This window comes from Chelon labrosus (assembly GCF_963514085.1).
Source record: "Chelon labrosus genome assembly, chromosome: 10".
NCBI lineage: Eukaryota > Metazoa > Chordata > Actinopteri > Mugiliformes > Mugilidae > Chelon > Chelon labrosus.
Genome location: NC_140360.1, coordinates 15,842,660 through 15,866,429, shown reverse-complemented (window position 1 = coordinate 15,866,429; position 23,770 = coordinate 15,842,660). Strand labels below are relative to the sequence as shown.

The window sequence follows — 23,770 nt, the reverse complement described above, 5'->3', positions numbered from 1 at the left end:
ACATTCCTCTAGATCTGCTTTCTTTGACTTGTCTATTCCTCCCCCTTGTGGACAAAAGGGGGTTTGACAACACCGGTCCCAACAGGCACACAGAGACAAAAGGCACGCCACACGTCGGTCACTTCTTTACAGCAGCAATTTCAAAATTTATTGAGACTGATTGGTTTTTGCAAATAATAGTCAAGCTAATTCTTCCACTAAACATGAAGTTAGAAAGAGGCTTGGACGGCCAGGCGGGCCGGTCCCAACATCAAAAACAGGAGGCTCATGGTTGACTGTAAAAATGTTTTGTGATCAGTACTATCAACTGAAAAAATATCCGCACAAGAGCACTTAAATCTGCCCGAAACAAAACAGGTGTAAAAACAGGACAGGTTTTTTTTTTTTTTTTTTTTTTGATTATTTAGCACATTTTGTTACAAACACAGGATTATGATAATCAATATAAAGTCAGTATCATATTGAACAATATTCCCAATGAAAATAAACAAACCTCAAGCTTCAAGTGCGACCTTTTACAAATTAAAGACCCTCCGAAACTTGAGAGAGAAAATAAATAATATATAATAGTAATATAAATTCATATATATGAAGGTATACACACATCACTCTTAGTAGAAGAACAAAATCTAAAGTAAAAAGCGCCAATTTTGAAATATAGTATAATATAGATATACCCATATCTATGGCTTCATGATTTGCACGTGTGAATCAAGCTATACAGGCTAAATGAGGATTGCAATTTGTACACGTCTAAGAATACCCATATTCATCTGCAAATAGAGCAAACAGTTCCAGTTTTGCATCGTGTGGAATGAGACAGTTGTGTGCAGATGCCGAAGATGTCGCTTTGGTATGACAAAATGAACACAGGCATGCAGTTAAGACCACAGAATCAGGGCACGAAAGGTCATAGACACACGGTGGGAAGGAGAATCTGGTCGCCCATCTTGATTTGTCTCTTGGAAAGGAATTTAAAACAAAAAAAAAGGTTTTGCACCTCTAATCTGATCAGTCGCATCTCGGTAATCTCTATCCACCTCCAACCACTGTCACAAATATTCAGTCATCTCTCGGAAACCAAACACTCTCGCAAGCACGCAGGTGAAATGTCATTGAGGCACATATTGAGGGGTTGATGGCGGACGTTTTCCTGAAGCACAACCCAGAATGAGGAAGAAGACGTACAGTACAGGTCGTGAGAAGAGCGCGGGGCCTGCGGGGGAGGGAGGGGAGGGGGGTTCACGCATACATCCAGACGTCTTTCAGTGGCCACAGCACCACAGGACAGAGATTTGTCACTGATCATGGGCTCCTTCCACACCCACCATTTGACATTCATAAATATTTCCACCCCAATGTCTTTCGACTTTTTATTTTATTTTTTTTTTGCCACCCCAGAAAACAAGTTGACAAAAGGGTCAAACAAAAGACGCACAATAAATAATACAAATAAGAGAGCATCGATGAGCTGAGAGTTTCTCAGCAGGGGTTGATGGGAAGTGCAGTCCATGGCACCTGATGTGTGTGTGTGTGACCAGCACTGGAACAAAAATGTTTCCCAGAGTTCCTACTACTCACTTTCCCTTTAGGTAAATGAAGTAAAGCCAGTAAAGCCCTGGCGTGCAGGAATACAGCACGCAGACTCAACACCCTACTATCAGCGTTTCGTCTGCACGCTGCATTACTGCTTTGATTGTGTGTCGTTCAAGGCGTGAGACAGTAGAAACCAGAAAAAAATGAAAAATAAAAAAAGAATAATCAATTTTAAGATGTGGGTCTTCAAAAGCTAGCTGGTCCTTTCACACAGCCCTTCATATTCACAATAATACCATAACATGTGCACTTTTTTTTTTCAAACTGTGACAAATAGTGACAGGTTAAAAAAAAATAAAAATAAAAATAAAAAATGAAAATAAAGAAACAACCCAACAACAAAACTGTTTACCACAACAATAAACCCAAAAGCACCTGCACACACAGACCGCGGAACGAAAGCACTTCATGTATACAAGATTGTTTTTGGTTCGACATTGATCAATTAGTGTACATTAGTGATGCAAAAAAAAAAAAAAGAAAAAGAAAAGCGTGTGCCGAATATATGCTTCAATCAATATCTAACAGAGAAGTTTTGACAGTGAATGTGTTTTTCCCCCTTTGATTTAAAGAAAAAAAAATGTTTAAAAAAAGCAAATACGACAGAAAAAGCGTAAACTGGCACAAGAAAAAGGTTGATAAAAGCCCCATGGCTTGCTGTCCACAACAAGGCAAAGTATAAAAGCTCTTTTTTTTTTCTTATACAAGATATAAAATATCAAAAAAAGAACACACGATAAAGCTTAGCATCCAGCACTTAATAATAATTAATAATAGTAACATCAACAACAGTAATCATAGTTCTGATATTCATAATAATAAGACAACGTCGTCTGCCTCACTTGAATTGTCGATAACTTTGCCAAAAAGACACGGAAATAATCTTAAGAAAAATCAATATAGACTATTTTTTGGACACTGGACACTCATTCTTGCATACAAACAACCCATCCTGGTCCTCCCAACACGCACGCAGAGAGAGAGAGAGAGAGAGAGAGACAGAGAGAAGGGGGAGAGAGGGAGGAGGAGGAGGGCGTGATTTCTCAAAAACTTAGGAATCCACAAACAGGTTTTCTCAATAAATAGCAAATTAATATTACACTCTCTACAAATATCAAACTCTGAAACTTCAAGCACAATTTTGATCCTCTTCTTTTAACCTCACGAAGCCGGAGAAAGCAGATCGCTGCCAAAAAGAAAGATTAACCATGGAAAGAGTCTGCATATTCTGTATCCAGAAACTGGAGTTACATGGCCGACAAAGAAAAAAATTAAATAATTAAAAAAAAAAAAATTTTTTGAAGAAGAAAAACAACAGCAAACAACACAAACGAAAGGCAGATCCTCCTTAGGTGTGTGAGAGACTCTGCTCTCAGGTCCTATCAACAACAAACTCCAGTGTGGGAGAAACTGAACGGCGAGAGAGACAGAAAGAGTCATTAGTGTAGGCCGCGCGGATCCGTCGTGTGCTTGCGTCGGAGGAAGCAGAAACTGACGTCCACTCTGTGTGTAAAGACACCTAAACCACTCTGTGTTGTGAAAGTATCTTTCAGTCTCTCTCGCGCAGCCTTCGTTCCCCTTTTAAACTCCCAAAGAAATCCTATGTACATTTGTCAAATCTCCAGAATTCGTTGGAATGGAATCGATAGAAACCGGGTGGTAAACTCAAGCGAAGAAGAAAAGATTAAAGACCCCACTGAGAGGCATAGGCTATATAAACAGCAATCTGCACAAAGATTCAGTGATTTCTATATCGTGATAACAGTCAAGAGGACATGAAGTATATCCTTAAAGGTAGGTGCGGTCACCGAGTTGTTTAGGTAAGTAAAGATCAGATCAAAAATGTAAACCACGGGTTCAGGGCTTTGATAGGAGTCAGTTGTCATTAAAGTGCAAGTCTGTGGCAGTAGGACTCTGCATCAACAGTGTGCCATCGGGCTGCCCGGTCCTCTGACACACATTAGCTTTGCAATAGATTCAGACTCTCCCTTCACTCACAGAGAGACACTTTCCCCACAAACATTACAGCCGAGGAGGGACCAAGACACCCCTCCTCCCGGCTATGTCCCTACACTGTCAGTGATCCTTGGTTTCCATGGTGATTGTGATGGCAAACATACAAAGTTGCAGTCTAGCGTTGGCCGCGTCCTTGGCAGCGTCCTCGTTGATTCCTGTTGTGACAGAGTAGAAAACTACTGGACTCAGGCCTGAACCCTCTAGAAAAAGAAACACTAAAACACTGCATCAGAAGTAAAGGAGGTAAGCAGAAAAAGCCTTGCACTCGAGCCATCTCTTGATCACTCTTCTTCTGTTATGGCAGTCAAGGTTGAGAATAAGTGTGTGAGTGTGTGTGTGTGTGTCTGTGTGTGCGTGCGTGTGCATTTGAGTGTTGGTTTTAGATCATTGTCGCGCATCACCCTACAGCATTTCCATTCAAAGGAAGGCCTGTCCGCGGTGGGACGAATGGGTAAAGAGAGCAGAGGATTCTGCCTGAGAGATCGTCAAGAGATCTTCAGAGATTGGTCGGCGAGCCACGAACAGGAGCCCGAGGGATCCTATGAGATCCAGGTGAAGTCCTTCTCACTCCCATTCTGCTGCTCCCCCTCCTGTGCCGAGGAGTCGCTCTCCTCTTTCTCATTGTCCAGTGCTCCGTTTGCCTCAGCGGCCATCCCTGAGTCCTTCCACTTCCCCCCTTCTTCCTCGCCCTCCCCCAGCATCTCCCCGTCCCCTTCGACCATCATCTCCTCCTCCCCTTCCCCGTCGCCGTCGCACTCCGCCTGGTCATCGTGGAAGCGGTCGCCGGGGTACAGCTCCTCCTCCGGGGAGATGTCTCCACCCACCTCCCCGTTGTGGTCCAGCAGGGCCGCCATGCCCCGGCCAGAGCAGTCGGCACAGACGCCATGGCGACGGGAGCCGTGTTTGATCCCCACGCTGGCGGCAGACATGAAGACTCTGCTGCACACTTTGCACACGTACTTCTTGTCTTTGCTGTGCACCTGTGGGGCAGAAAGGCATCATTTCAGAACTTTAAGCTGGACTACGGATGCAGTGTAATTTACCGCCCCCTGTTGCGCCACTGCACTCACCAGTGTGTGCCTCTTCATGTGCTCCCGTCTGGTGAACTTCTTGCCACAGATTTCACAGGGGTAGGGCCTCTCGCCAGTGTGAGAGCGCATGTGCCTCTTAAGGATACATTGGTGCATAGCAGAGAAGCTGCAGTAGGGGCACTTGAACTTTTTACGGATCACCGTGAAGTCATTCACTGTAAGGACAGACATGGGAACAGAGGGAGGGGAGGGAAGAGAAGGAGAATAAAAAAAAAAAAATTAATGTTGAGTGAAGCTCGTTTAAGTAAACCGAGGCGTTACTTTTCAGTTATTTCATTTAATTAGCAGCGCGGTCTAGAAATGTACCATCAATTCCCATGGCCACCCCAATCCCAGTCAAAGCTACAGTTGCCCTGGCAACAGCTCTTCCTCCATACTAAAGCAATAAAGGCAAAGAGATACTATAAACACATGACACAACAGTCAGTCTGCCTTAGTTGCTCTAGAGGGTCTCTACTATGGACAGCAAAAGCAGACAGAAAGACAAACACAGACACTGACAGGGGAATAAAATCACCCACACAAAGGGAGGGAAAATAAAATCACACAAAGGGAGGCTACGGCAAAGAAATAAAGAAAACAACTAATATTCATTCAATCTTGTATAGAGGTCTGCTAAGCCAATTATCTCAAGTCTAGACTTGAATGGTAGTTATGCCAGGTGAAGGGCAATCCGAGCAGACTGTCTATGCGCGCGGCGTGTGCTTGTGTGTTCCTCGCCGACGTCAAACTTTACAGCCAAGGAATAGAGAGCGTGTGGCCATGGAAGGATGAGGACAAAAGCACAACACGTACACTGCGCACATCTACTGTACACAAAGGAGGGGCTCGAACACACCGTGAAGGGGGTAAAAGCTTAAAGCGATACAACATAGTTACCTCCATCGGCAAATTGACTTCTGCTCTGATTAAACACTTGACGGCGTGGCGACAAGAAAAGCATGAAAGAACCGAACAGGAACTGCACAACAGATTTAGGCATCGAGATTTTTTTTACATGGCAACAAAAAAAAAAAAATCCGAAGATATATTGCGGTGAATGTGTGAATGTGTACATAACAGACGCCCACGTCGAAGGGAAGGGGAAAAAAAACTGCGGCGAAGTTTTCACATTTTTCCATCACAGTTTAATTCCAGCATAAAATCTACAAGCAGTATCTCATTCTGTTTAAAAAAAAAAAAAAAGAAAGAAAAAGATCTTTGTACAGTACATGGAGTTCAATGACAGACAGTAGAATCTGGATTGATCTTACAGTATTTACAGCAACACTTATTCAGACTCTAAAATGTCACACACACACACGCGCACACACACGACGGACGCACGGTATTTTCCATTTCTCTTTGCAAATGACTGGCTCTGCAGAGTTCCTGATTAGTTCCTGACTTCTCTGAGCGAGCCGGCGTGCTTCAGCTGCTGGCTAGGACAGAGTGTGCTACCTGAAAGAATGAGTTTTTGTAAAAACTGATTTGGCATTTGGGAGTTCCCTGTGCATAAATGCAAACACACGCTTTTACCAAGCATATATATATCACATGTGCTGGAGTAATTATTATTATTAGAGGTAAACACAGGTGGATACCTCCCCTTTAGTATTCACGGTATGGGTGCACGCAATGAATCTTGAAAAATGGGCTGCGTCAAGACAATATCTTGTTCCCGCTGCTGCTGAACTCGAATGAGAATTTTTTTTGGCAGAAACCGGTGTGAATTTACATTAGCGACGATTTTCAAGCCAGTGTTCGCGCTGATTCCAATATCCCACACCCCTACGCCCGTCCGCCGACATCCTCCGCCCAACTCGGACCTCAACTCCTCCCTAATTATTCTCCTCTTCTGTTTTTCAATTCCCCGTTTTCTACGCCCTGCGCTCTTATCTTGTCGGCGGCTGTGACATCATTTAGCTCATCTGGTTTGAAGGGCATCTGCCCCCCGGTCCCCACTTCCTCTACAGTCGAGGGGTCAGGGGTTAAGAGGGGCCGGAGCCGTGAAGGACCAATTACTGTCCAGCTCCAGCCGCACTCAGCCACTTCGAGACTCACGGATCTGGGACGGAGGAGATGGACAGAGAACGAGAAAATGACACCTCCCAACCCCCATCCGAGCTGGTCTTTTGTTTTAGCTGGCTTTGTCTCATTCAGCACATCCCCTCCATCTGCACTGGTCTGGCTGAAGGTAGTCACGTCAGACCGAGGACAAGCTTTCGCGTGTTCAGTGGACGCGTGACTGCGCTCCTTTGTCTTCGCACTTATAAAGAAAAGTATCCACCAATATTTTCTGATTATATTTCAGTTCTTTTAAACCCGTTTTTTTTAAATATCGGATGAGCTGCACTGCCACTGGCTCAATCAGTCTGATTTTGGTTTTAATTCTGTCCGCACGCTGCAGTGCTGCAAAGTTCCTGCAGGTGGTGTGGTTGTGTGGGCTGTGAGTCACGGTCGTGCCAAGCCGATTTGAACTGTGTCTGAATTTCTGTGTGCTGGTAATGCAGGGGTGTACACAAAGATAAAGATCTCTCTGCCTAAAAAAGGAGAGAAGAGTTTAGTCAGACTGGTGACTGGCGACAGAGAGCCTGACAAGTGGTTTAGGTTGGGGAGGTGGAAAGACACCCCCTGTCTCCTGAGCCGGCACCGCAGTGGAAAGCTATTCACCTGTTCACTGTCCAGTCAGTGCTCACGACAACTATTTACACATCCCCAAGATACCACAAATAATTTTAGATCTGTTTTGCATAGCAATTGCGCATTTTGACACATAGAGTAGGTTGTCAGTTTCTATTAAGTCACCGTTAAAAAAATAAAAAGGACATATAATTCAACAAGCTGTAAAAAAAAAAAAAAAGAAAAAAATAATGTCTCTTGATTGTTGTAATTGTGTGAACAGAACATTTGGTTTTTAAAAGGAATTCTTCCCTTGTCAGTGCAATGACACTACAGAGCATATTTTTGGCATGAACGTAAAAAACACACGAGAGGACACGCCGCTAAATGACGGCTCAGAATGTGCGTGGCCTGAAGCCTGGAGATCCGCTCTCAGTTTTCCACATTTATGCTGCGATTATGATTGTCAACTTTCATCTTTTGAGTGAGCTGCCACAGTGGGTCTATGACCCCACCCTGAGAAATTTCCATTCCAGTGCTGCCTCCCAGTATAGCCCCTGGCACTGACCCCACCTGGCAGCACACTTTAACATGTGTCGCCAGGTTTTTCTGGGTGCTAAAAGCCTTGGCACAGGTAGGGCAGGTGTGCCCTCTCTCTTTGGAGTGCACGGACGACAGGTGCCTGTGCAGGTCTGTGCGGTCTCTGAAGTGTTTCAGACAGTACACACACTGCATCAGCTTCTTCTTAAAGTGGATGGTCTTCTCGTGGCGGTCCGCGTTGGATTTGAGGGTGAAGCTGGCGGGGCACTGAGAGCAGAGGTAGCGTGCCGGCGCGGGCTCAGCCGCTGCGGGGCGGTAGAGAGACTGGTGGAAGTGGAGGGGCTGGGATTGTGGCTGGTGGTGGGGTTGGATGGGTTGGTGGTGAGGACCCTGCATGCCTGGCCAGTCCAGGGACAAGGCCATCAGAGACAGGGTGTGGCGGTACTCGTGCTCCCTGAGATGCTCCAGGCTGCTGAACAGCCGTTTGCACAGGGAGCAAGCGAACCCCTGAGCGGGCCAGGCGCCGTGCTCTGGCAGGACTCTGTCCCCTGATCCCGCTGCCTCTTCACCCTGACCCAGCAGCCCTTTAGTCCCTCTGCCAGCCATGGACACTGACGCAGGCACAGTCAAGCCATCAGCACAGCTCCCCTCGCCCATCTGATCCCTCTCGACAGGAGACTGGTCACCTTCCAAGGCTGAAACAGTGACAGGGAGGATGAGAGTCAAAAGTGAGAGAAACAGCGACGTAAAGTCGATGTAAACTCTTTAAGTTATCAAGACATGACATACTTCAACTTCCAAAGCCCAACCCATACCTGTGCTGTATTCTTTCATGTCGTCTTTGTATTTGATGTCCTCCTGTAAACAGAAAACACCCCGTTATGTCAAACACACACACTCGTACAGTCTGTATGGAATGTTGTCTGGGCATGCAAGAGGCAAGGAGGTGATACAAGCTGTGAAGGCAAGCTTTTTTTCTACATGTAAGAAACACACAGAGAAACAAAGACAGGAAAACACGGAAAATACAAAAAAAAAAAAGGAAGAGAAACAAGATCATAATTATTAAAGACAGGTTGGATATTAGAAAGCAGACGTAGAAAAAGTAAAGAGCTGACAGTTTCTGGATGCTACAGCTGTCTTATGGGACACAGAACGAGCAGTTATGTTGATCTACGGCATTAATAATATTATCTGCCCGACGCACGTCACTAAAAACCTCCCTTGGGTGCTAGCAAGGTGGCTCCAACTCCCACTCTTCCCCTACTTCTGCACCCCAGCTAAACTCTCCCCTTCCTCCGTCTACTCTCGCCATTCCTTCACCCCCGCCCATTCGCTCGGCCCCTTCACTCCTCCTCCTTCGCCTCCTCCACTCTAAGAACAGAACACTATGCACTGGGCAAACAGATGGCTTGTCCGTGGAGATAGGGAGGCTTGTTGGGAGGCAGGTCCGCTGAAATCAAATGCTGCTCCTAAATGCTCACCCGCACACACACACACACACATACACACATACACACACGCCAGCGGACTGGCACCAAACTCACAACTACACATGCTCATATTGCCATGCTCTCTTTCTCTCTCTCTCTCTCTCTCTCTCTCTCACACACACACACGCCCACACTCTCCCTCGCTCTCTCTTTCACACACACACCGAGCAGAACAAACAATTTCCTGGGCTGTGAGAGCAAACCTCTCATTGTCTACTAGTATTGATTCTACTCAGTCTCATCGCACTACCTTGCCCGTTATCTGCCATCTCAAAGCGCACGCTGGCATTGTGACTAGACGTGTCATCTCTAATGTAACTACTACAGGCTCCCGTTAGCGCTAATGCTACGTACGCAGAGGCGCTCCCGAGCTTCAGGGTGAATTCGGGTCTAGCTATATTAAAAGATTATCTGAGAAGGGGGCGGCAAGGGTGGAACAACTGGCGATCTGAAAGGAAGAGAAAGCAAACAAAGCATACAGAAAAGAAAGAAAGACAAACAACAACAACAAAAAAAAAAAACAAGACTGCATGTCTTCTTCAATGTAGCAGGAAATATGCCAGATTCCATCCACAAAGAGAATGAGACACAGAGAGGGGTTGAGCAATGATGTGCACATGTGTTAAAACCAAACCAAACACTTTGCAGTGATGGAAAATAAGCCCTGTAACCCCCCACATCTTCCAGCTGAAACTCCCAGGATCACCCCTCGCCACATCACTGGTCACATTTAACTCCCCATCACCTCTCAACCCCCCTCGGTGTGTGTGTGTGCAGCGGCAGGGAGGAGCTGCCCCCCCGGATGCTTCTCTCCACTCGCTGTTGCAAACTTTTATCTGAGTGGAGGAGCAGTACCCAGAGAGCAGCCTCCACCCTGGAGCTGAGCCAGGCTCTGTGTGCTTACCTCAGGCAGGGTGGAGGGTTCCGGGCCCTCGGGGGCCTCTTCCACTTCCATGTCCAATCCTTCTGAGCGCAGCAGGGGTGCCCCAGCCCTCAGACCGGGGGCCTCCAGGGGCCGAGGCTCAGAGGGGTGCAGTGGCGTGGGTGGAGTGGGTGGGCAGTATGCTGATGTTGATGATGAGGATGATGATGATGGCGGTGATGATTTCGGAAGATGAGGAGGAAGAAGAGGAAGAAGAGGAGGAGGAGGAGGAGGAGGAGGAGGAGAGGAGCCAGCCCCCTGTTTGTTATGAATAGTGGCCCCCGTGGCCCCTGGCCGGAGCGTGCTGCAGTAGTTGTTGGAGCGGAGCCCTGAGGAGCACAGGAAACGAGTCTCACCCACCCACTCACGTACAACTGCAACTCTGCTAGCAGCTGGCCACCAGAACACAACGGGAGAGAGTGGGCAGGGGGGCACACAGAGGCTGCCAGTGCTACGCTATCAAACACTATGGAGAGGGGGAGGAAGAAAAACTCTGAAGTTTCACTTTCCACCAGCCAAGGGGAAAGGGTTAGGGCTTCTCTTCTCTCTTTCTCTCTTATTTTCTATCGCTCCTCTGCTCTCCTTCTCCTTCCACCCACATGCCTGCGCAGAGGATGGCAAGCGGGTGTGTGTTTTGTGAGGGAGTGTGCATGTGTTGTGTGAGCGAGTAAAATGCATATAAGGAGAGGGCTTGAGGATCCTCTGTAGCGTGGAGGGAGATTGTTTTGGAGAGGAGCCATCTTGCAGCTCAAGTGAAGACTCTCTGTGCACGCAGGGTAAAGGACGACTACATCGACCAAGTAGGATGTTTACCAGCAACAAGTTAAAGCACGCTGGATGAGGGATTTCAAATTTCTCACAGAGCTTTTTGCTTTCCATAGCTATTCACACTGGAGCTTTTCTGCTACATTAATATCCCCATTAGCCGCTACTAAAGAGTGCATCTCTTCTCTCCTTCCTCTCAGCTTTTTTATTTATTTTTCTACTTTGATTAATGGTGCATATTAATCAAAGTATAATGTACTGCAGGTTATTCTAGACTGTGTGTGTGAGAGAGTGTGGGCAGCATTTTGGGGAATGTCTCCAGAGTTATGCAGTGGGTTAGTCATTCATTGCCCTCCTCTGCTCAGCGGACAGAATCACACAACCATGAGGCTCGACCGTGGATGGATTCCTGGAATGTTAAACTACCGCGCCCGACACTCCCCACTCCCACTTACTGAGAGAGCACACACACACACACACACACACACACACAAACGCTCGACTCCCCATCTCTTCTCCCCGACCCCGGCAGTGACAGGAGAAACAACATTAAGAGCGAGGGAAAAGTTGAGACAGAGAGTAAAGGGATGAGCTACAGGTGAGAGGGAGAAGCTCATTAACAAATGGTGTTCTGGCAGCGGGCGCTTCTCGGGAAAGAGCTATTACGGGATAACTGCGTTGGTTGGGGTAAACTGTTTAGGCTGAAGCCTCTTGCGGACATGCATCACATACTGCATCTGTGTATTTTGCATGCGCTCACGTATTTTCTTTTTTTGTTTTGTTTAATATTGCAGTCGCGTCTGTCAGAGTACGGAAAACACAAATACCAGCAGGTTGAAAAAGAAGGAAAACAATGTAGAATAATTGATTTACTTAAACCCAGAGTGACTGAAAATGCAACCTGATTCCCTTCCTCCACCTGCCATCACAATAGCGCTAAGACCTATTAGGTCTGTTTAGGCTTTAGAGCAGCAATTACTATGAGGCGACTGCCCAGTTACCAATAGCTAATTAACTAAAACTTGATAAGTCGGTTAGGAGAAAATAGCTAGATTGGATTGGTGTTCTCTCCGTGACACAAAGGATTACTGCCAGGCTGTTCACAAATACCTCTGTGGATTTTTATTCTCTTTGTTTTAACGGTTTAAAAAAAAAACAATGTGACCAAAGAAAGAACCTGGATTCTGTCATTTAGACAGTGTGTGTGTGATGTTCCCCACGGAGGAAAGAGTTTTTTGGAAAGGTTCCAGCAACGACAGAAGATTTCTGTGTCCCACATCGATACGTTTATATATTTAACCTTTAATGCTACTGTCGCACTTAATAGGGACAGACGGAAGCCGCGGCATTACCGTACAGGATTCACATTTTAAATCTGGAGCGAAACTTTTGTCACAGCGATGATAAATACATTCAGAAAATCCCCCGAGATGAGCCGTGGAGCCACCGGGAGCTATTGTACAGGGTGAGTCAATTTTCAAAAGTAGATGTGAAGTGATGAGAGCTGGCGGTGGAGAGGAAAAAAAGAAAAAAAAGTTCAATAATGTCAGTATGATCCCTAAAGTTGATTGGATGTTCTTTGCTTGCCCGTGTGCGGTGGCAGCGTGGGCATGTGCGTGGGGATGGTCCGGCAAAATCCATTGTCTGGCACTGACCGTCTGACGCAGCGAGGGGTGGCGGGGCCAAATCCCAATGATCTTAATTGGATTTTGGGAACTGATTGACACACAAACTGGTTCCACTGTATTTTGGCATTCTACACGCAAGGGGGGGGTTTAGTCCGTGACCCGTGCGAAGGATAGCAAAGGAAGGGCTGTGCATTCGAATGGCCCGGCAGCAAGGATCAGGTTGAATCCGTTTGACTTGGCAAAATTACAGAGAGGGAAGTATTCAGCGGATAAACTGTAGAACACTAACGAACCTTTACAAGGAAAATGTTTCACCGAACAGTTACACACAAAAGAAAGAACGAGAGAAAGAGGAGAGAGAGACTGAAGCTCCATGTCAAGGCCTTTTGCTGATATTCAGTGGTCTCTCTTGAATTGGGCCAGGTGACCTTGCTCTCTACCTTCCTCGTTTCCTGGATCAATACTTTCCCAGGATTTTAAACCAACATGCTTTGATGCTCCACAGCTGAAGTTAAAGAGGGGGGAAAGAGACAGGACTGAGACAAATAAGGAGGAACTGCAAGAGCCGGCCAGAAGGGGAGGGAGTGAGGGAGTGAGGGAGAGAGGGAGTGTGAGGGATGGGTGTTAAGGAGGGGTGAAGGAGAAATAGATGGAGGGAAGGAAGGAGGGAGGGATGGCGTGAGGGGGAGTGCAGGAGGAAAGAAAGGACAGGAAGGATGTTAAGCAGGGGTGAAGGAGAAGCAGGGAGGAGAACAGGAGAAGGGGAAAAAAGGGCTGAGAGGAGGGAGGGAGGCGGGGAGCGGTGATCTGTCAAACCAGGCAGACTTATCCTCCGCCCAGTAATCTGAGGTACAGTGTTTGTTTATTTTCTGTCCTCATTTAGACACAGAGACAGACCAGGGGTGGGAGGGGAGGTTATTGGCCATCTCGACAAGCCCATTTCCCCAGCCCCTATTGTGTAGCGAAGAGAAAATAGGGTTTGGCTAACCAAAAATCTCCCTGAGGTTTCTCTGGTGACAAGTGAGATACAGATATAGGGCTCATTCAACATGTTTTTTTTTCTGCGCTCAGAGCAACTGATTAACATTCTCTGAATTCTCAAAATCGCCTATTCATATAGTCAAGGCTGAGTGTATCTGTAAAGTCTGACTGTGTATCAAAAAGCCTCTTCTTCTCTTTTCTGAGGCTTGCGTGGCTGTCTATCTGCGCTGTGACAGCATCTGATTCTCCTCTTTAAGCCAACAGAAACATCTCAATCCCACACACTTAACACTTGCACAAAAGGGGTGATGTGATGGGACGTGCGTGTGCGGGCGTGTGCGGCGGCGAAAGCGTGTTTTGGTCTATTCAGCCTCGGCCCTGTCTTTTATTTTGTAGGTGAGTGGGGCTCAACTCAAAAGACACGACTAGGCTCCGAGTTGTACCCTTCCCTTGCTTTTCTTCCGCTCACAAAAACAGGCAGAACTCGGGACAAAAGATCCAATTACTAGCCAGTAAAAGCAAAAGAAACACACACAGACGCGCTCGCGCGCGGGTTGAACACGAGCGCACACGCACAAATGTGCCCACGCGGGCATGGACTCGAGCAAATACACGCTCACACAAGTACACACTCTGACAGTTTAACACCCTCAGTGAAAGGCAAAAAAAAAAAATTCCAAAACTGACTGAACAAAGAAAAAAATATCTCTTGTTAACATAAGCACGAACGTGACTGCTTATTGATGTATTATTGATACGATTAGGAAAAGGATTACTCCACAAGAACTGGAGGAATTTAGTTACACACAGTGAAGTAAGAGGTTATAGATGATAGAAGCGTTCCTGTTCACAGCAATGCTCAAATTTTTAGATATTCAAAAAAAGGAAGGAAGGTCGTTGAAAGCGTAACACATGTAAAAACGGACAAAAACAATTCATACCCGGTCACACATAATCACAGGAAAACAGATTTTGTGGTAAACAGATACTTAAAGCTCACATTTCTATTGCTCGCTGTAATTTCACAGGTCATCTGTGAGTTAAAATGATTTTATTTTTTTATTAGAAATGACTAATCTTTAGGATGCTTTCAATGGCGCGCAATTATTTGTATTTAAAGCTGAACAATTCAGTGAGAAGCCTTTTTTTTTTTTGTTATTTCGCTGCGTTGAAATTCAGCCGCAGGACCCACCTTTGTGCACAAAGAAACCGTCACACAGAACCAAACAAATTCTCTCAAGACGGAGAGAGCCATCCCTGCAAAATGTTCTCTCACTGAGTCACTGCTGACTAGTCATCGCTGGCGTTGCCACACAAAAACTGGTTACACACTCGAGTGGCACCACACGCGTACGTAGGCACGCCTGCGTTTCGGAGTTATCCAAATACGGCGGCTGGTGAGGGGAAAATCGCGTGCCAAAAGCGGCCAGAGCCTGTGTGTTTTATGTCTCGCAGGTGACCACGGGTGCTCACACTAGACACTCTAGAGAATGTGTAAACGTGTTTGTGTGTCAGAACTCTGAGTTGAACTGGGATGTGTGTCAGGTTGTGCGTGCACTTAACAATCGGTGTGAGCGCAGTGTTAGTAAATAGTGACTTACAAGACAGGGAGTGTCCTCCTTTGGGCAGGTACTCATACAGCAAGGGGTTATCATCTCCCATCATCTCAGCCCGCAGTGACAGCAGGCTGTTCTTACTCATCAGCGCCGCCTTCAGATTGGCCACGGATGAGATTGTTCCACCCCCGGCTCCTCCCCCGGCCTCCTCCGATTCGTTGGGGCCCAGGAAGCCCTGCTCCGTGGCGAGCGCCTCTTCCTGCTTGAGGAAGAAGTCGAGGCGTTCGCCGCGACTGTCTGAGCTGTTGGGTTCGGTCACGTCTGCCCCTGAACGCAAACAAAATAAGAAAAGATGGATGAGATTCTTCTGTCCTTGTGCAGCCATCAATTAAAATGTTTTTTCTGCAGCAGCACAACAAAAATTCAAGTAAGCATTAAGGGACAATGACTCCAACATTTCATTTATTGATGTTTTAATTAATTTGAGGGATTACACACTTCTAAGTAAGCTGTAAATCCTGTCACTCTTGACTTTGGAAAATGCTTTTAAAGGGGATAAAAAGCGTGCTTGAAAACTTGTCAATTTAAAGGTTTCACCTGGCAGGTATAACAGCTTGAGCGGAAATAAGAAAAACCCAGCTATATTAAACAATTTTATTTTTTTTTTAAACTCCTCAGCCAAGTCATCGTTTACACCCAGTCCTTTTCAGTAGCAACCACCAACACGTCACCGCGCTGATTCATCTCCCTCTCTCTCCTCGACTCCCTAACATACCTCATCATCACCAGTCAACAAAAATACAGGGAGATCATAAAGAGACAGAGAAAGAGAGGAAGGCAGACGTGGTGTGTGTGTGTGTGTGTGTGTGTGAGTACGACGCCTGCGTGTGTGCGTTTAGCCATCAGAGCGGTTGAAAGCAGAGAGAAGCTGTCAGCAGCAGACATGTCGCTGGAGGTTCCACTGTAGATCTACAAGACTGTCAGACCACACTGCTGACGACAGCTCCGCTCAACACTTAAACAGACGCACACAAACACGCACCGATACGGACGCGCAAGCACACTTTCGTTGCCTCCTAATTGACATTTAACTGATGACAGGTTGCTTTCTCTAACAAAGACTCAGACAAAAATACACACCAGGCACATCACTGGCTTAGAGACTTTGAAAGAATGGCTTGTCTACATTTTGAGCATACAGACTTCTGAGCGCTAATGCAGACTTGAGTGTCGCCTTAAGGGGTGGTGTGTACATAATTATGGCTGATTGTTCTGGACAGAAACCTTCTGACATCCTAATATATAAGGCTACGGTTGCACAGATCCCATGCCGCGACAGCCGAAATCACACTTAAGCCTAATGGGGAAGAGTGAAGGAAAGTGAAGAGAAGGAGCTAGGAGCTAGGCTGGTGCAGGGGGTTGTTGTGGATGGGAAAGCAAAAGAGAAAATCGAAAATAAAACGGGAGCAAGAAAACAAACAGATCCATTGTCTATTTTAACTACAGTCAGGTAGTGCTAAGTGTTTCCTGTGCAGCCCTGAGCCTGTCTGCTGCAGGGGGAGTCAAGGTGACAGAGACAGTAGTTTGCCTCCACGTCTGGAATACCGATGGGTATACAGCCTTTTCACAGCCTACTAGGTCAGTGTTGACCACTCTCTTTCTCCCTCTATCACACGCGCACACGCTGTCAGTCATTTTTCACCCTCAGTATGTACAATAAACGATCACTGACCAGACGGATGGACGCGCGTTCGGCATGCATGGTCGCACGTTGGATGGATCCGAGAGGTGCGCGGATATGAGTGAGTTATTGAGGACGGGAGAAGGAGATGGGGTGTGACAGATAAGAGTGACATACATAGGGAGTAATCAGGCGCCATCAAACTACTAGGAGGCGCGTCGGAAGATGTCAAGCGAGGGGATAAAGTAGGAGAAGAAAGAAGAGAGGAGGCACGGACAAGGTAGAAAGAGAAAGGGAGATAAAGGGAGAAAAAAAAAAGGCAGGGGGAGTGTAAAAGCGGGGGTGCTGAGCTGTGGAGGAAGCACAGAAGATACACACACGCATCCACGCACACACTCCCCCCCTCTGTCCCACACACGCACACACACAAAGTTAATTAAGGAGGGGGTGTAGGGGTTGGCGCAAGGGGCATGGAGGTGCAGGAATTCATTAGAGCTCTGCCCCCTCCTTCAGTGGGCAGCCCAGCAGCCACAGGAGTCAATCAATAACATAGATCTGCTGTTGGCCAACAACAACACACACACTCACACACACACACACACGCGTATTTGGAGAAAGGAGAGGCAGACAAATGGAAGGAGAGAGAGAGAAAAAAAGAGGGTCATCTCTGACCCCCATCTCCCTCCACTCATCTGTTCACTGGATGAGTGAATGACCCCTGACCACTTTTCCCAGCATCCCCTGGACACGTGCATCTACAGATGGAACATGTCGGCCCTCCTCGCAGTCATACAGTAACAATGCTTCAGTCACACTCTGCAGATTAAACGAGTCGCGGAAAGAAGCTTCAACGTTTCCTTGAAAGAAATCAGTCAAACTTCTGTCTTGCGCGGGAAATGTGTGAAATTTATACGCATTAGCGAGCGGCTCTCTCCGTCTCGCTGTCAGACTCTGTTGTGCTACATACAGTATCCTGTTTTCTGAGGATATATCCACGTACCCGAGACTAAGCGTGCGATATTAGAAATTAGTATTCGGCTGACCGCAAAATGGCTTGCGCGCCAAATAATCGGAATATGCCGCATAATCCTCCTTCACTTATGTAAACCTTAGCGGGCCCCGCGTAGATGGTGTGTTACTTAAACCTCATCCTGTTCCGACAGATAAAATCATTTACCACACCAGAAACAGTGGCACCTAATCCCATGCACGCAGCTTATGGATTTCATCATACGTGTGCCTGGTTCAGTTGAGGATTTGTAGACACACATATTGTGGTGTCTTTGAAAGGCAATAGGTTTATCTGGAGTTTTAGAGACACTGTGGTTACATCATTCCTTTGTGCACATACACTGAGTGTTAACATAGTGGCTGTCATGAGACAACCTATGAATTTCAATGGCACGGAATATGCCTTTGAACGGCGTGGTCAGACACAAAAAAACAATAGCATTTTCCCCTCATCTTCTTTTCTCCTTTCTTCTGCCTTTACAGTGCAGCGGTCTCTGTACAGTGAAGGGAATTTTCATTTTCCCCTTCATAAAAGAGTCCGAATAATTTAGATTTCTGCTTTCTGAAGAGATCCTCCGTTTAATTTGGTTGCCATGGTAGCCGGGCACCCTTGGCTTCAACATTTATGCTAAATAAAACCCCCTTTTAAAAGGAGAGACAAATATGTGGAAATGGTGGTTCTCTTTGTTCACGTGTGTGTGTGTGTTTGTGTGCGTGCGTGCGCGCATGTGTGTGCATGTGTGTGAGAGAGAGAGCGATGCTGCAAGCTATGTAGGGGCTTGAGTGGGAAAAAAGCAAAGGAGGAATAAGACTTGCCTTGGAATAAAAGATGTGTGTGTTGAACTATACTTCAAATGTGTTATGAGGAAGACTGCATTTATCATCTATTGAGTGGGTTACGGCTAATGGATAGAAGATACAGTTTCATGCGCTGTGGTTGGACTGTATATCAGTGTGTGTGTGTGTGTTTCACAAGGGGAGTCGTGTTATTGGAGAGTGCGCTTTGACGCAGTAAAAAGGAGGAGAGAGAAGGCCTGAAAAGGGAGGGTAGGGTCAGCTGACCCAATTTGACCTCTGATCTTCTGTTCTGATTGTGTGATTGTGTGTGTGTGTGTGTGTAGAGTGAGTTGTTTAAGTGTGCGTGCGTGCATCCCCCTCAACAAATGCCTCTATAAATGAAGATGCTGTATGGGGGAGTTTGCATTTTCCAAAAGTGTAGATTTTGATGAAAAAACAAACAGGCTTGCACACATCCACCATTCCCACACATGCACACGCATGACTTTAACACCTCCAGTCGCACACATACACTCCCACAACTCACCACGCCTTCAAATCAACAGAGACAGTAGCCAAACACAATGGAGAGGAAAAAAGTCCAGGGTGGTTAAGCAACGAGTTACCGAGGCTTGTCGACCACAAGAGAGCTGTCAGAGAAGAAAGTAGGGCTTGTGTGCATGTTTGAGTATGGGAGAGTGCAAACAAAGGAGAAAGACTCTCTGGCTGTGTATCTCTGTGTGTGCGTGTGTGTGTGTGCGACAGTGAAAGACACAGAAAGAAGCCTTGCCCCAAGTCGGCCTGGTTAATGGCTCGGCCGGCCCGAGGTTGAAAAGGACAAGGCATTACAAGAGCCATGTTGTCACAAAGATTCCACTGCTTGCGCCGTTGCCCGTGCAACATTGCCACGCCGTGCTTCCAGACGGGGAAAGACGAAAGCGTCTCCTCCACCTTTTCTCGCAAGCGCAGCTCCGCACACCGCCAGTGTGATTAGTGCGTGTTTGTCCTCGAGTGGACAAAGAGGGGAGTGAAGGTGGAACTTGCTTCCTCAGCATGCCAGAGTTTGAGAGGGTAAAAAAGTAATTTCAGCCGAGAAGGGGGAGTGAGGCACTAAAACAGCTCAAGAATTCAGAGGCAATTTAAAAGCAGTGTGGGAGAGGGGAATGAAAAAAATGCTGGGTTAAAAAGGAGGGAGGATGGAAAGTAAAAGAGGTTGTTATTCTCTCTCTCTCTCCCTCTCTCTCCCTCTCTCTCTCTCTCTGTTGTTTTTAGGGACTAGCCGGGCCACAACCTCCAGGAGAGATAGGGAAGGGTGGGTGGGTGGATGGTGGTGCTGGGGGGGTGTGGATAGGGAGGGCAAGCATAAATCAAGCAGAGCCCGAAGGCTTTGGAGGAGGGAGGGACAGAGGGAAGAGAGTGGTAAAGGACAGGGAAGAGAAAAAGAGAGAGAGAGAGAGAGAGAGAGAGATGATGGTGCTGGTAGTGATGGTGGTACTGCTGGGGGCTCGGAGGAAAAAGAGAGAGTGTGGGTGGAGGGGAGGAGAGAAGAGGAGCACAACGATTGCAAGAGTGGTGGGGTGAGAGGTGGACGGTGGGGTGATGGAGTGTGGGTGGGTGGGTGAGGGAAGGGGAAGCGAGGAGAGGTGAGGGGGAGGTTATAGAGGCTGTGGGAGGGAGGGCTGGGTAGCGACGGTGGGGGCGAACGACTGTGTGATAGTGCGTCTACTGTAAAGCAGTTAAATTTGAAAATGCTTCCTTTTCTCTGCGCTTTTGCCCACATCCGCAAGATGTGGAAGAGCTGTTTTATTTTATGATATGATGGCGTGTGATATCATTAGAAGACAAGTGTTATTCTTTTGAATTCACTTTCCCAGAGAAGACATCCCTGCAGATCCAGGGGAGATCTGCCCCCGTGTGTTACTTAAAAGGGTGGTCACAATTAAAGTGTCGGAGCAAAATTCCAGGACACATCTACCCATCGGCCTTGTCTAGTTGTCGAGTTAAGTGCTAACATACTAGCCAGCCAGGCTAGCTCCCATCAGTCACAATTACTCTTTCAGCATCTTTTGCAATGGGTTGTTTACTCCCTCCTGGCATTTCTTCAGGAATTACCTTTATTTATTCTATTTTCTCATAAGTCTTCTTTCTTCTTGGCTTGTTTTCCTTGTGCGCTATTGAAAAAATGATATATACCAACCAGGCATAACATTATGACCTAACCTTGTGTAGGTCTCCCTTGTGCCTTTAATACAGTTGTGACTCATCAGAGAATGGACATGGGCCTTCTGAAGGTGTCCTGTGGTGTCTGGCAACAGAATGTCATTAGTGGGGGGCCTTTGGGTCCTATTGGTTGAGGGGAGGGGCCTCTGTAGATCAGACTTGTTCCAGTGCATCCCGCAGATACTTGATCAGTTTGGGATCTAGTGAATTTGGAGGCCAGGTCAACATCTTGTGCTGTTGGCTGCTGCCATCAAGGAGTGTCATTGCTATGGGGTGGGGGTGTCTGGTCTGGTCTAGGTATGTGGTACATGTCTATGTAACATCCACATGAATGCAAGGTTCAAAAGTTTCCCAGCAGAACATTGAATTGTCACAAGATGGTCAATGTTATTCACTTCGCCTGTCAGTGGTTTTAATGTTGTGCCTGATTGGTGTATAATGCTGAGTAGAGTTGAAGATTGTACACTATTTATTTTTAATAAAAAAGAAAAATAAATCAGTATTAGCAGGCTTGTTTAGTGCGGGACTACTTAAATACTTTAAGTTCATGCAGTTTAGTCAAATGTCGATGTATTTGAGCCACTGACTCAAATCTGTCTCCATTTCTCGTGTGGAACAGTTTATATTCTGACAAGAAGATTAAATTAAAGTGGATGTCACAACACGGTGAATGAACTACAATAATTTTACTCTGTTTAGGTTTATTTTGATGTCAATCATGGGGATTAAACTGATTTCCCCCTTTCTTTGCCCTTTTAAATGCTGCTGTGACCGGGTCTTTTATGCTCTACAAAGTACACAGCCCAAGTTGTGAACATGCAAGCATTGCAGATTTGTCAAAGAGCATGGGCTAAAGGTGGTTGAAAGCAGTGCGGCTGAAGGCTGAGCGGCAGTAAAGTTCAGAAGGCAATTTTCGGTCGCCTTGAACCCTCTCGTTGATGTTTCATTCATTCATCATTTTAAACGGCCGACTACAGAAGAGTTGTTATTATTGTTTTCTGTATGTTAATACTGATCGAAGTCTCAGGACATGCAGGGAAGGTTCCCAGGTAACTTCACTGTCTCACGATCAGCTTTTATTTTATTCATTCAGTTGTCTGACAACAGAAACAGAAATGTAAATGACTAGGTAATCACAGAGAGCGGGAGGCGACAGAACTCAGGCGTAACTTGGCTGCGTGTGTCCCACTCCAGTGATCCACGGTACTGTTGAACACAAGGAACAAGAGACGTTGCTTTTCCCGAGCTAAAGTGTTTCTGTATCTCCTGTATATCAAAATGACACAAAAGCACATTTATAACTATTTTCAAAATTAGCAGCCTCTAGTCTGAGTGAGCAAGTGAATGAGTGAAGGAAGGGAGGGAAGGAAGAGCGGGTGAGTGCGTGGGGGATGGAGGATTGCAGGGCTCAAGGTAATCTGGGGAGTTAATGCAGCTTAGAGGGACTGAGAGGAGTGGGAGGGAGGTAGAGAGAGGGAGAGAGGGGAAGTGATGGCACAGAGAGAGAGAGAGAGAATATAAAAATAATAGGGTCAGCAGGGAAAGAGAGGGAGAGAGGAATAAATGAAGATGTATCAGAAGCAAAAGCCAAAGCAACTGAAGGGGGAGAAAGGGAAAAAAAAAGAGAGAGAGGGAGAGAGGGGAGTGTAAAAGCTGGAGAGATAGGAGCGTAGAGGGAGAGGGAGAGAGAGCGAGAGCCGAGTGAGTGTGCGAGATAAAGAGTGGGCTAATGAAAGGTAGGGTGAGGCAGAGCGAGTTGGCGGGTAGGAGGGAAGTCGACAGAGAGAGAACGAAAGAGAGCGGGGGAGAAGTCTGTACGGGGAAAGAATGCTGGGTGGGGAAGGAAGGCAGACACGCAGGGCTTTGTGCTAAGAGCAAAGAGAGCGAGAGAGGGAGAGAAAGAGAGAGATCAAGAGATTGAGACGGAGAGAGAGAGAGAGAGAGAGAGAGAGAGAGGTTATGTCTTGGCTTTACGCACAGGGGAGGACCTGGCGAACGAGCCCAGCAGCCACGTCCAGCCCCGGTCCAGGGCTCGTATTTGAAGGGTGAGGTGGGACACAGGGACAGGTTGAGAACAGGGGATAATGGAAAGTGGAGGAGGGACGCGACAAAGACTCTGGGTGGAGATGCTGTAGTGAGCCTGTGGGCTGTTGCGGCTGTGTGGGTTAATAACACACTGCTGGACTCACACTGACCAACTGAGAAAGCTCAAGGCTAACTAACCGGCTACTTCTTTACTGCTCCCTGGAAATGAATTAAAGATGAGTTTAACGAGACAAGCGTCATGTAAACACAAAGATTTGTAGCTTTTTCCACAAAAGGATTTATTTAAACTGCTGCATTAATCAAATATCATGACATAATCGGTCGCATGTTTTGTGATTTAGGAGCATCCATTAGCACAAATGGAGTACCATGTTCATAACCATGTGCTCTCGTTAGAGCGAGTCTTTGATATCTACAGATGGACCTCGCCGTCTTCCGCGCCGCACTGCCATGTTGCTACAGTAGCCTAGAAGGGACAAACCAAACACCACTAGAGAGAGGACCACTTGTTTGTTGGCGCATTGTTTTATATTGGAAAAAGGGAGGAGTATTCAGTTGGTAGCGCCGCAAGATACCACAAAATACTACACACTGGTCCATTAAGTGTGCTCCTTCCTACATATTTAATGCTTTAGCCTTCTCACACCTTAGCATTTTGTTATGTGCAGCAATCTTCTCAGAATTTTCCAAAATTAGTGTCAAAGCAACAGAATAAGAAAGATCTGAGTCAGATTATACGCAACTGGTTGGGATTATCGTAGATTATTATACGGATTCGTTCATATTGTTTGGAGAATGCGAAATGTATAGCAAAAATATGCCTTGTTAACTTGTTGCTGTGCGCGA

At 46.5% G+C, this 23,770-nt stretch overlaps 1 protein-coding gene across 1 annotated transcript in view; it reads right to left on the bottom strand.

The window, feature by feature from the left end:
* Window positions 1-24: 24 nt before the first annotated feature.
* Window positions 25-23,770, bottom strand: part of zbtb46 (zinc finger and BTB domain containing 46) — a 37,962-nt gene continuing 14,216 nt past the window's right edge. The window contains exons 3-8 of the mRNA XM_084553027.1: window positions 15,235-15,516; window positions 10,242-10,588; window positions 8,660-8,702; window positions 8,414-8,539; window positions 4,683-4,858; window positions 25-4,592 (exon numbers count right to left, since the gene is read on the bottom strand). Coding sequence (XP_084409153.1) covers window positions 4,152-4,592; window positions 4,683-4,858; window positions 8,414-8,539; window positions 8,660-8,702; window positions 10,242-10,588; window positions 15,235-15,516 — 1,415 coding nt within the window. The 3' untranslated portion in view covers window positions 25-4,151. The remainder of the gene's footprint in view (window positions 4,593-4,682; window positions 4,859-8,413; window positions 8,540-8,659; window positions 8,703-10,241; window positions 10,589-15,234; window positions 15,517-23,770) is intronic.